Genomic DNA, 13,365 nt, shown 5'->3' with positions numbered 1-13,365 from the left:
AGGTTGGAGGGAAGGTAGGAATGAGAGAGAGACAGAGAAAGAGACAGAGAGATAGAGGGAGAGAGAGAGAGAGAGAGAGTGAGTATAAGATAGAGAGAGTGACAGAGGAGGGAGAGGGCAGGCAGAAAGGTGTTCTACCTGAGAGCTGTTTGTAGGTATTGCATTTGGTAATTGTTTAGTATGGCCACACAAATCTTTTTGCTGTTTTCAACTTGTATATGTATGTGTTTTTATATAGCTCCACAGGATATCATTTTTGTTGGCATGGGTATACATTCGTTTACAAAAACCTTTGGGACAACAACGTAGTCAGTGATTAAGGAACTATCTGCCCTTGGTCTGACGGATGGTATATTTTCCTGCCAAAATAAAGATATGCAACTTCCTGTTAGTGTTGTGAAGTAACAGACATGAGTCTCAATTGTGTAATAAGTTAGTTGATATCTAACTCAGTTTCTCTGCTGGTCCTTCTATACTTATTTCCCAAACGTACAGTGCCTTCGGAAAGTATTCAGACCCCTTGACTTTTTTCCTAATTTTGTTAGGTTACAAGCTTATTTGAAAAATTATTACATTGTTTTTCCCCTCATCAATCTACACACAATACCCCATAATGACAAAGAAAAAAATGTTTTTTAGACATTTCTATTAATTTATTAAAAACAAAAAACAGAAATATCACATTTAGATAAGAATTCAGACCCTTTACTCAGTACATTGTTGAAACACCTTTGGCAGAAATTACAGCCTCAAGTCGTCTTGGGTGTGACGCTACAAGCTTGGCGCACTTGTATTTGGGGAGTTTCTACCATTTTTCTCTGCAGATCCTCTCAAGCTCTGTCAGGCTGGATGGAGAGCGTTGCTGCACAGCTATTTTCAGGTCTCTCCAGAGATATTCAATCCGGTCTGGGCTCTGGCTGGCCACTCAAGGACATTCAGAGAACTGATGAAGCCACTTCTGCGTTGTCTTGGCTGTGTGTTTAGGGTCTCCTTGTCCCTGCTGCTGAAAAACACCCCCACAGCTTGGTGCTGCCACCACCATCCTTCACCGTAGGGATGGTGCCAGGTTTCCTCCAGACTTGACGCTTGGCATTCAGGCCAAAGAGTTGAATCTTGGTTTCATCAGACCAGAGAATCTTGTTGCTCATGGTCTAGGAGTCTTTAGGTGCCTTTTGGCAAACTCTAAGTGGGCTGTCATGTGCCTTATACTGAGGAGTGGCTTCTGTCTGGCCTTTCTACCATAAAGGCCTGATTAGTGGAGTGCTGCAGAGATGGTTGTCCTTCTAGTTTCTCCCATCTCCACAGAGGAACTCTAGAGCTCATTCAGAGTGACCATCGAGTTCTTGGTCACCTCCCTGACCAAGGCCCTTCTCCCCGATTGTTCAGTTTGGCCAGGCTGCCAGCTCTAGGAAGAGTCTTGGTGGTTCCAAACTTCTTCCATTTACGAATGATGGAGGCCACTATGTACTTGGGGACCTTCAATGCTGCAGTAATTATTTGGTACCCTTCCCCAGACCTGTGTCTCGACACAATCCTGTCTCGGAGCTCTAGGGACAATTCCTTCAACCTCATGGCTTGGTTTTTGCTTTGACATGCACTGTCAACTGTGGGACCTTATATAGACAGGTGTGTGCTTTTACAAATCATGATCAATCAATTGAATTTACCACAGGTGGACTCCAATCAAGTTGTAGAAACATCTCAAGGATGATCAATGGAAACAGGATGCACCCGAGCTCAATTTCGGGTCTCATAGCAAAGGGTCTGAATACTTACGTAAATAAGGTATTTTTAATATACTTGCAAAAATTTAGAAAAACCCTCTTTGTCATTATGAGGGTATTGTGTGTAGATTGCTGATATTTTTTTGTTTTGTTAATCCATGTTAGAATAAGGCTGTAACATAACAAAATGTGGAAAAAGTCAAGGGGTCTGAATACTTTCCGAAGGCACTGTATTTCACATAGATACAATACATGGTCATATTTGTTTATGATCACAATCTATTCCAAACAATGAAATATATGACATACTGTTCAAAACAAGTTGATTATTTGATAATATAATTTGAAATGAAATGATCTATAAATACAGTATAATACTCTCACAACATACAGTAGCTTAGATATCTTTGGCTTTACCTTATTACAATATCATCCACCATATCTGTATGATAACCCTATGACACATGTAACAGCAGTTGAACTTTGCATTTGACTTGGACAGCAAAAATAAATAAATCATCCAAATTTGATTTGAATATACTTTCTTCATTTTCATCACAAGGCAATATGTGATTGATACGGCATGAACAGGCTCACAGGGATTTGTAAATATTGGTCCTAAAAAAATAAAATAAAATAAAAACATAACTTCACTGATCAGTGTATATGGGATTCACCCATATACACTGATGGAATACACCATCTTTGCATGCTTTTTCCAAACCCAAGACGATGGAAAACCTGGTTTCCTGTGGGAAAAAGGTATTCTGACCTCAATTGGATCTCCCGGTTAATTAAGGTTAATTAATTCATTAACCATAAATAGTACTGTGGTCAATGGTAGAAGTCGTAGGTCAAAGGTAGGAGAGCAGTAGGCCTACAGGGCAGTGGAGTGGCAGACCTCTCCCAGCTGATACTGTGCCTGTGGGGCAGGTAGACCCTGCTTGTCCTGGCCCCTGTAGTTGAGCTTGTGGAACTCGTTGGCGATGGCTGAGAGGGTCTTCCCTTTGGTCTCAGGCAGAACCAGGCCCACGAACAGAGCAGACAGGAAACAGACAGCAGCAAATGGGACGAAGCAGAACTCACCCAGCTCACTCTGCAGAGAGAAAGAACAACAAAAATGAGTCCGTGTGTGTGTTTGTATGCGTTTGTGTGTGTGTGTGTGTGAGGAGGGCGGGGGGGGGGGGGGTCGTTCTGCCAATTACTTGCCTTTTGAGTATTGGATTTTGTTAAAATGTTCAACTTAATAAAAACATGTTTTCCCATCTCAAGAGATTCAGTTACAAAATGACTATAGTAAGTGCCTACTAAAGTAACAGGGTTGACCGTAACAGGGTTGACCGTCACAGGGTTGACGACTTCATCTTAAATCATACACAAATCCCCTTGTGACAGGGGGAATGGAAGCTTGTTGTGTGCAACAGAGAGGGGCAATGGAATGCAAGCTTCACCCAAATGTTTTTATTGTTAAAACATTTCTGTCTTGTCTATTGTATTTATTGTTAACAGGGTTAATTTATAGATTTTTCCATGTGGTCTATTTGAAACGGCACTTATTTGATATAACAAGCTTTTAAAATGCAATATTTTTGCACAATTTCTACTTCTATCAAAGTGACGCAAAAGGCACTCGTTTAGTAGAATGACCCTGTGTTTGTGTGAGCGTTTTTATTTATTTAACCAGTGAAGTCAGTTAAAAACAAATTCTTATTTACAATGACGGCCTACCCCAGCCAAACCTTAACCCGGACGACGCTGGGCCAATTGTGTGCCGCCCTAAGGAACTCCAAATCACGGCCGGTTGTGATACAGCCTGGAATCGAACCAGGGTCTGTAGTGACGCCTCTAGCACTGAGATGCAGTGCCTTAGACCGCTGCGCCACTCGGGAGCCGTTTGTGTGTGTGTGTTTTTCACCCACCACCAGGAACGGAAAGATCATCCCCATAATGAAAAGGTTGATCCACATCATTGAGCCAGCTATCATGTAGGCTGCTGGACGGGCAGTCTGGCTAAAGATCTCTGTAGGGAGGACCCCTGTCACTCCAGCTGTAGGCAAAGATAAACACAGACCTTACCAATACCAATCAATAATGAGATGAGTGTACTTTATTCATCCCCAAGGAAAAATACATTTGTCATCCTTACAGACATAATTGAAATGAAATGAAATCACAGTTTATTTGCACAGACCCTTATATATGATCTACAGATGCTCAAACTATCAACAAACTGTCAGCTGCAGCTCTGTTGGATACTCTGTAGTGTGTAGGATAAAATACTCAAATGCCAATGTAATTCCCTTCAATATTAGCTAGTATTTCTAACTGACTGGTCTAATAATATTAACGCTAAATATTAATATTAAAGCTATTGAAAGGAAGAGACTGGCTCACCTGGGCCCATGCCAAAGCTGAGTATATAGGTGAAGATACAGGCCATACTCAAGTAGGGCATCCACTCCACCTTGTGCTGTTACAGTAAAACAAAGAACTTAGTTATCAAGTCAAAAATAGATGATTTAACAAGTTTATTTGTATTTTATTTTTTATTTCACCTTTATTTAACCAGGTAGGTTAGTTGAGAACAAGTTCTCATTTACAACTGCGACCTGGCCAAATTAAAGCAAAGCAGTTCGACACATACAACAACACAGAGTTTACACATGGAATAAACAAACATACAGTCAATAATACAGTAGAAAAAGTCTATATACAGTGTGTGCAAATGAGGTAGGATAAGGGAGGTAAGGCAATAAATAGGCCATGGTGGCGAAGTAATTACAATATAGCAATTAAACACTGGAATGGTAGATGTGCAGAAGATGAATGTGCAAGTAGAGATACTGGGGTGCAAAGGAGCAAGATAGGAGTAGGGGTAGCCAGGTGGAAAGCATGGCCAGCTGTAGAAAAATGCTTATTGAAATTCTCAATTATAGTGGATTTATCGGTGGTGACAGTGTTTCCTAGCAGTGCAGTGGGCAGCTGGGAGGAGGTGGTCAGATTCTCCATGAACTTTACAGTGTCCCATAACTTTTTGATTTTGTGCTACAGGATGCAAATTTCTGCTTGAAAAAGCTAGCCTTAGCTTTCCTAACTGCCTGTGTATATTGGTTCCTAACTTCCCTGAAAGGTTGCATATCACGGGGGCTATTCGATGCTAACGCCAAGTTAAAAAATATATATAAAAAATAAAGTAATTTTCCTGACAACTCAGTTCTATCTTGCTGAATCAATATCAGTAAAATTGAAAACATCTGACTTTCTTGCAGACCAAAGGCTGAGGACCAAAAATAATTGAGCTAAATCGATATTAATTCAAATGAGCACCACATAATACCACTGATTGAGTGGGATTTTTAAGAGTGTCCTGTCGCCTTACAGATTTAGAATCTGAATTGAGCCAGTTTGCTACAGCAGGGAAATAATACTGCAGCAAGAGGAAATGTGAATTATGATGTGGATGATCATTTTTTGTAGGGATTTGATACATTTTCCATTAGGGCAAATCAAGCCTGACCTTTTAACGTGGAAATTACAAACTCTCGAAGCCTTTTTAAACCTTTGAATACACTACAAGTTTGCATTTTCTGCCATGCAGAAAAATTCTCAGCAACAGAAGAGTGATCAAATTAAGATCTTACAACTGTACCTGACTACACCTATCCAACCACCCACTGCACCGACACATGCAAAGCACAACGTAGAATCACCCCTCCTAGTGGATAGAGTGATGTGTTGTCACAACATGAAGAGGAACAGGGGGTTCAAAAGGGCATGTTTACTTTTCTGCCTGGTACACAGCAACCCAAGCGTGACTGCGACGCAGATGCACCATGTCAGACTGCTGTCCTTCCATTAGGATGAGTACGTTCGCACTTCAGAAGTTATAGAGTCCCAAAGGTTAATAAAACCAATGAGATTAGAGACTAGGACATGACTAGGACATGGCATTTCAGCCACGTATCTCCATCATCTAGTTTCAGATCACCTTTTGATTTCCACTCGCACTTTTATCTTCTTACATTGACAGGGGAAGAGGATGACATAAGAAGATAGAATACCTCAAAACACAGAGCTATAGTGAAGACAATGGCCCAGACCGTCATTAAAACGTAGCCTCCCATCAAAAGAATCTTCCTGCCCTGTCGCTCAATCAGCAGGTTCTGAGGAGGATGCAAACATTACAATGTATATTAAAATCATGTCATTTTCAGCCCTGAGGTTAGCAGTAGACGCAAAAGAGAGGTGTTTCATCTTCTTTTACGTCTCTGGTTACCCTGAGGTGAGCATTTTTTTTTTTGGCCTTGTGTGAAAATACATTTAAAAAAAAAAATTCTAATCCAAACAGAATGCCTAGAAAAGCACTTTAACAGCTCTCAGAATGCAGGAACAATTTTAAAATGTAACTTTTCTTACAGAGCAACTTTTTCAAAGGTCTGGATTAAGGATTTAACAAGAACAAGAACAAGAGAGAGAGAGAGAGAGAGAGACAGGGGTAAAACAACCCCTACTTGCCTCTGGGGTGGTTAGTTAGTTACCAATAGTTACACAACAGCCACATTATTACTCAGGAATACTCACACATATTATACAGGCTGTGAATTCACATGTACCAGTGCATATGGTGATATACTGGATCATATCCGGAGAGATCCCGGACTCTTTAAACACATAGTATGCATAGAAGTAGATCTGTTGGAGTGAAAAAGAGAACATCACATACACTGTACATACAGTGAGCATACTGACAGAGTACAGTGGCTGCTGTTTCAGTTATGATGATTTTTGAATAAAACGATGCTTTTTCTATCGTTTTTCATAAAAATGAGTCCCGTCCTTATCATGTACTGACAGAGTACTGACAGACTGACTGAGCATTTCAAATCATTACATCGAATGACCAAATTGAAATTGTGTTGTTGATAAGCTGATTCAGCCGCAAAGCATTTAGCATATTACTGCTCTAATACCCAGTCAGCTCTCTCCCTAAGGCTTCCAGCTGCCAGCCCCCTGGTCTAAATAATCCCCTGAAGAAAGAAAGGTACTGTAATTACACAGTCGTCAGTTAGGGACTGTGAGATGTAGCAAGAAGGCAACTAAGAGACTGCAGCAGCACTATTAACTTGGCATGGCCTTGGACTGACTACACCTCTTCATTAAACCCTATCTGAAATACAAACAACGCGCTCGCTTTCAAATAATCGTTTGGTGTCTCACATTGGGATTCGCTGGATAAGCAAATCACTACAGAAGGTCCAATCTCACGATGTTTGTCGCAGACAGACAGGTCACGTAGTGAATGAGGAGAGACCCTACTCATTATAAGTTGCCACGGACCCGCCCTCTGGTCATTATCCCCCTCTAAGCTCTCCTCAGCACGACTTGATCCCTGTCTCCCTGCTTAACTGTTCTCCAATGAACCGTGAGCTTTACGCTGCCGAACGTAGGACCTCAGCTTCTCGTCTCTAGTTTTGAGTACTGTCCAAAAGTTAAGTTTTTGCTTTGAGTAGAATACTTGCTCCAAGTATCCGGTGGTAGCTAGCGTCACACGCCTAGTTACTGCAGGTAGCCTACTGGTTAGAGCGTTGGGCCAGTAACCGAAAGGTTGCTGGATCAAATCCCCGAGCTGACAAGGCAAAAATCTGTCGTTCTGCCCATGAGCAAGGCAAGGTTCCCCGGGTGTCAAAGACATGGATGTCGATTAAGGCAGCCCCCCGCACCCCCACTGTTCCTCGGGTGTCAAAGACATGGATGTCGATTAAGGCAGCCCCCCGCACCTCTCTGATTCAGAGGGGTTGGGTTAAATGCGGAAGATACATGTCAGTTGTACAACTGACTAGGTATCCCCCTTTCCTTTTCCTTACTGAGACTTGGTTAGCTCACGCTGCAAAGCTAAGCTACTTGGTTAGCTCGCTGAAAATCCAGCTCACCTCTACTAGGTCTTCATACCTGCCCAAATGGTAGAATTGCTAGCTTCCTCCTCTCGTCCAGCAAAACCTACGTCCATGCTCACTAACCCCGAGTCCTGTGTGCGTGCATTGTAAGGAGTTGCCAAGGACGAAAACTATGTAGAGCATCCCCTCTCCAGGGCTCCTCACAGCCGCAGCAAAGTCCCGCCCCGCTGATTCCCTTGGGGGGAAGAAGGGGCGACCGACCTAGGGTTCTAGTAGCTGAGGTAAGAAGACACATTTTCAGTCCCCACCCAGTGTCTCAACACTTCCCTTTGTAATAAAAGTCTCTGTTGCATCCAAGCGTCTTGGTAAGTTAAAAAATACAATAAAAGGGCAACTCCCCATTGCGCCGCCAGAGAGTGAGTCATCAACTCGTCACAAGAGCAGAGAACTGGCGTGCATGCATATTCCAGCCCTGGGTCATGTCCACAGTTACAGAGGGGTACAGACTGCAGTTTGCTACGAAACCACTCGCTTTCAATGGAATTCTGGCAAGTGGCGACTCAGCTTGCATACTAGAGCAGGACGTCTCCTCTCTATAGAGCAAATGGACAATCAGAGCTATAACGGCGGCAGAGTGCCAACTCGGCTGCTACTGCCTGTACTTAATGGGGGGGGGGGGGGGGGGTGCCCACACATATAATAGGATACCTGGGTGTCAGACTGGATTCTCTCTCATTCCGGGCTACACTATCAGATGGACAGGGGGTGGGGGGGTGGGCGCAGTTCACAAAGATAAGAGTGGTTAAACAGGTTGTGGTCCCCACAGCTCCGCCCTGCTCACATAAACTACCCTGAAACTGATGACACAGTGTTCCTATCTCCGAAACACTTTCTGCCTTCTCTTTCCAAATTGTTACATCCTAGTCAGGACAGACAATACCACTGTGCTAGCATACATCAAAACGCCAGTATGGCCCTCACTCTCTGCAGCTGTACAGGTTCCTTTTTCAAATATTATTATGTGGAGCAGCGCACACCTCTTCTCAGTGGAGAACCAGATCTGGGAGAGATACGTTGGAGCCAGCGTAGATCTCTTGGCGTTGCACAAAAGACGCACACTGCCCTCTGTTCTTTGCGCTGGCAGGAGACGCACCACCAGGGGTGGACGCGCTGGCACACCCCTTATCCCAGCGAATCCCAATGTGAGACACCCCACTCTATTATCAGAGACGTGGCATTACGAAAGTAACCTTAAGTTATGTACTCCTCCCTAACTCCCGCAGCATTACAACTGTAAAGTACAACCACATGTCATCATCACCAGCATGCATTTTTAACAAGGAAATGTAAACCCGTCTACGCACAGTATGAAATATTGATAGCTGATATCACATTTCTAATCAAGTTTGCTGTGAGAAGGAGGGGTCAGCAACACTGTGGCCAAAATTGTGTCTGAGCTGGGTATGTTCTACTGTCAGAACAATGGTGTTCTTTAGAGGTAGGTAACTTTGATCCTAGAGAGAGAGTTCTCAGTCAGAAACCCCAGGACCAGAGAGAACCAAAACCCTGCTTACTCAAAACCAAACATCTGAGAAACCCAGTAACTGTGGGGAGAAACCATACTTACAATAACAATAGAAGTCTGCTGGCAGGAGTCTGCTTGTTACATCATTTGTAAGAGGGTAAATTAATAATAAAAGGACATTGCATCATCATTCACCACAGATATTATTTGTGATTTTATGCGACACATGTGGCCTACTTAATCCACTAGAAATGAAGTTCCCTGTTGAAAAACACAGTTATTTAAAATTCTACGTTTTAGTTCTAATTCACAAGTTTTTGTAGTAACTCACGGAGTCGTTGCCACAGAGTTGCATGGCGCTGCTGAGAGTGATGATAGAGATCACCTGCCAGCGCACATTACGGTCAGCGAACAGCTCCCAGGGTCTGCTGGGCCTCAGGCCTTTAGCCTCAGCCTGCTCCTGGAGGATCTCATCCAGCTCTGATCTCTGGACCTCACAGCCACGCAGACGCCTCAGAGCTAACACACGCACGGCACACACAGACACATACACGTGGACGGGCAAAATGGATTTCGGAAATACAAATGATGGCAAAGTACACAGATGCACATATAAGATTTAAAGACTACCCCTCCCTGCTGACGCAGAGGCGGCACAATGAACATCCACAGAGCCTGCTCCTCATGCTTTTACTGTATATCTCCCTAACTCACATACAAGAGGAACAGAACAACATGGACCATGATTTGGCTCTCCCCCTACCTACCATTGATACAGGCTTCCTTGTCCCCCCGGTCTATGAGGAGGTATCGAGGGCTTTCTGGGAACCAGGGGAGAGTGAGGAGCTGGATGAGGCCTGGGATGGCATTACTGGCCAGTAGGTATTGCCAACAGGGCTCACTGCCCAAGATCTCCCTGGAAACATGACACCATCAAATGAAATACTGACTTAATTAAAACAAAGTTTACAACTGCAATTATTTCCCCAAACAAATCACACAATCCATTGTAGTGCTAGATTTATGTGTAAGTAACACTAAATTGCAGACTTATTTGGTAGCCTCTGAATGCTCTGCTTGGTTGTTTGTCTTATGTGTCGGTGTGTTGTATGTTGCCTACCTGAGGCCCACGACCTGTCCTAACACCACTCCAAACGCTGTGAAGATGGCTGACGACAGGGAAGCAGCCCCTCGCAGGTGCTTGGGAGCACTCTCACCAAAATACATGGGTTGCACATTCATACTGATCCCTGTGAAAGGAGTGGATCATTTCTCTACTGTCTGTGGTTTCAGTTTCTTGCATCAAACATAATACTGTAATTGTACAGCTGCTTGTCTTATCTATATCTACACTTTACATGTCATTGACATTTAAAGACCTAAGACAGCAACAAACATACAACCAGTATTACACTTTTTTCTCTATACACAACGTACAAGTAATGCAGTCAGTTGCACAATGAGCATGGTTTGATGACATGAGAACCCCCATTTGAGAACCCTCTGGTTGAATATACAGTAGATACCAGCATTGATTCCAACCAGGACCCTGGAGATGATGATCATCTCAAAAGACTTGGCAGCTCTGCTGGTCAACGCTAGGAGTGAACTCAGCATCAAGAAGATATTATTCAACAGCATAGTCTTCTTCCTGTGGGAGCAACACAAGGGGTTTAGAGTAGAGTAGAATATAGTGGAGTAGTGTAGAGTAGAGTCGAATTTAGTTGAATAGAGTGGAGACGAGTAGAATTTAGTAGAGTATTGTAGAGTAGAATTTAGTAGAGTAGAGTACAGTAGAGCAGAATAGAGTAGAGACAAGTAGAATAGAGTAGAGATGAGTAGAGCAGAATTTAGTAGAGTATTATAGAGTAAAATAAAGTAGAGTAGAGACAGGTAGAGTAGAGACGAGTAGAGTGGAGACGAGTAGAATAGAGTGAAGACGAGTAGAGTAGAATTTAGTAGAGAAGTGGAGTGTAGAGTAAAGTAGAATATAGTAGAGCAGTGTAGAGTATAGTACAATTTAATAGAGTAGTGTAGAGTATAATTTAGTAGTGTAGTGTAGAGTATAATAGAATAGAGTGGAGACATGTAGAGTTGAGTGGAATTGAGTATAGTAGAATAGAGTGGAGATTAATAAAGTAGTGGAGACTAGTAGAGTAGAATACAGTGGAGAAGAATAGAGTAAAGTGGAGATGAATACAGTAGAGTAGAGTGGAGACTAGTAGAGTAGAATATAGTGGAGACGAGTAGATCCAAGTAAATCTTGAGTATCAATTAACTTATACTGTAGTAATGATGTTATAATTACGTTTATGCAAATACTACTATCTGTCCAGATATCATATATGCCCTGGCGCCAGCCTGCAAGGTTCAGTGTGCTCTTTCAGCCTTGAGAAACATAAACACCACCACATTGTTCATTAACTGACTCCACTGTGAAGAGAAATCATAAAGTAGCCTTGCTGTCTTCAGAGACACTGTGTCTATGCTCTCTTTGATGCAACCCCCTTCTACATCTGACCCATAAACAGATGAAAATCTTCTCATCAGTCACTAAACATTTCTCTTTGAGACATTATATCACTGATAGATCCCGGGTAATATTGAATTCTAAAGCACATAAGTGAGCTTTTCAGTGAGGGCCTTGACATTGCCTTGACATTGATGACATTACCTTCCAAAGGTTATGATCATGGATCCAGATATACAATAATACATTATTACCTTCCAAAGGTTATGCTCATGGGTCCAGCTATAAGAGCTCCGGCCAGCCCTCCCAGGGAGTAGATGGACACAATGCAAGTCCAGACCAGAGTGACCTGGTAGTTCTTCAGCTGCACGTCCCAGCGCTCCCGAAATGTCTCGTTAACAAAGTTCTGAATGAACTGAAAGGAAAGGTCAAGTGTGGTCAAATACACTCAAGTGAGCATGTGCACACACACATACATACACATACACACACACACACACACACATACATACACATACACACACACACACACACACACACACACACACATACACAGATTGTATTTGTTTATTTGGATACCCATTAGCTTTAGAAGAAGCAGCAGGTACCCTTCTTGGGGTCCAAACACACACACACACACACACACACACACACACACACACACACACACACACACACACACACACACACAGGTGTGTCAAAATAACCTTACTATGGTGGGTGCGTTCATTATGGCAAGGTTGTAGCCATACTGAAGAGTGCCTCCAATGGCACATGACGTCACCATTAACATCAAGTTTAGATCATTGCCCTGTCAGTACAAACAAGTATTAATAAAAAAGAAACAACAATGATAGGTTGTTCACTTTAATAAATATTGGAGATTTACAATAGTGCACAGTACTTAGCCACAGAGTATTGATTTACATAAGAGAATTAGGAGAAACACTGTGTTATGCCCCCAGTCCTATGTTTTCAGGTACTATTCGAAAAATAGGCAATGGGAACAGTGCACGAAAAGAAGAACATGCCAAAAGTCAGAATAGTCTGACTAAATGGATAATAAACAACAACAAAAAACACGTTCACATCACATATTACATTTTTCGAATGTATTTTTGTGACTATCATTATTTTCACATGGGGGGAAAAGTGCATTTTGCTAAAATAAGTTTAACGCGACACCAAACTACATTACACGGTCCATAAAAAAATATATAGCCTATTACGAAATAAAAACAAAATTACTGTACCTTTTTATCCACTCCAACATGCGACATAGCGAATCGAAAATTATATTTTGTATTTTTAAGTAGAAATATAACAGCAGATCTATTCAAGTCTTTGCAAAATCCTTGAATCATTCAGGTTGCCAGGACGCAGAGCGCAGGACTGTGGACATCACCGAACTCCCCAACCCCAACCTTCTGAAATACTGTATAAGTACAGTATCCACTCCCCCTGCACGTGTGTGTGTCACGTTTCGTGTGACACCCAACTCCTGTTATGTTAAGGCAATGTTTAACCACTATATGAACTGTCAGGTATAACGTTGACCTTCACGTGGGTGTTATCCTACTGTAGGTCTCATACAATACGTTGTTATTCTCTATACAATACCTCAGATATGGAATATGGATCGCCTCCCACTGGGCAGAGACGTAAATTCAACGTGTACTCCACGTTGAATAAACCATTGTGTGCCCAGTGGGCTGTTGCCTCAGATCAAATATGTAATGGCACTAGGCTATT

The 13,365-nt window shown here is 42.4% G+C and overlaps 1 protein-coding gene across 1 annotated transcript; it reads right to left on the bottom strand.

Annotated features, from left to right (window-relative positions):
• Nucleotides 1-2,316: 2,316 nt before the first annotated feature.
• LOC139369766 (solute carrier family 2, facilitated glucose transporter member 11-like) lies at nt 2,317-12,977 on the bottom strand. The gene is made up of 12 exons (XM_071109028.1): nt 12,867-12,977; nt 12,326-12,424; nt 11,868-12,028; nt 10,670-10,794; nt 10,264-10,393; nt 9,911-10,059; nt 9,475-9,662; nt 6,306-6,416; nt 5,786-5,887; nt 4,119-4,194; nt 3,644-3,771; nt 2,317-2,820 (listed from the first exon to the last, which is right to left on the bottom strand). The coding sequence occupies exons 1-12, from the start codon at nt 12,975-12,977 to the stop codon at nt 2,602-2,604; spliced, it is 1,599 nt and encodes a 532-aa protein (XP_070965129.1). The 3' UTR covers nt 2,317-2,601.
• Nucleotides 12,978-13,365: the final 388 nt, after the last annotated feature.

This window comes from Oncorhynchus clarkii, chromosome 17, assembly GCF_045791955.1.
Source record: "Oncorhynchus clarkii lewisi isolate Uvic-CL-2024 chromosome 17, UVic_Ocla_1.0, whole genome shotgun sequence".
In the NCBI taxonomy this organism is placed as follows: Eukaryota; Metazoa; Chordata; class Actinopteri; order Salmoniformes; family Salmonidae; genus Oncorhynchus; species Oncorhynchus clarkii.
This window is presented reverse-complemented; position numbering and strand designations above follow the sequence as displayed.

Bases quoted from the DNA above. Each gene is read 5' to 3' on its own strand.
- LOC139369766 (XM_071109028.1), bottom strand. From the start codon at position 12,977: ATGATTCAAGGATTTTGCAAAGACTTGAATAGATCTGCTGTTATATTT. The intron at 12,029-12,325 runs GTAAGGTTATTT...CTTTCCTTTCAG, and splicing joins TAATGAACGCACCCACCATA to TTCATTCAGAACTTTGTTAA. The intron at 3,772-4,118 runs GTGAGCCAGTCT...CTTTGCCTACAG, and splicing joins CAGCTTTGGCATGGGCCCAG to CTGGAGTGACAGGGGTCCTC.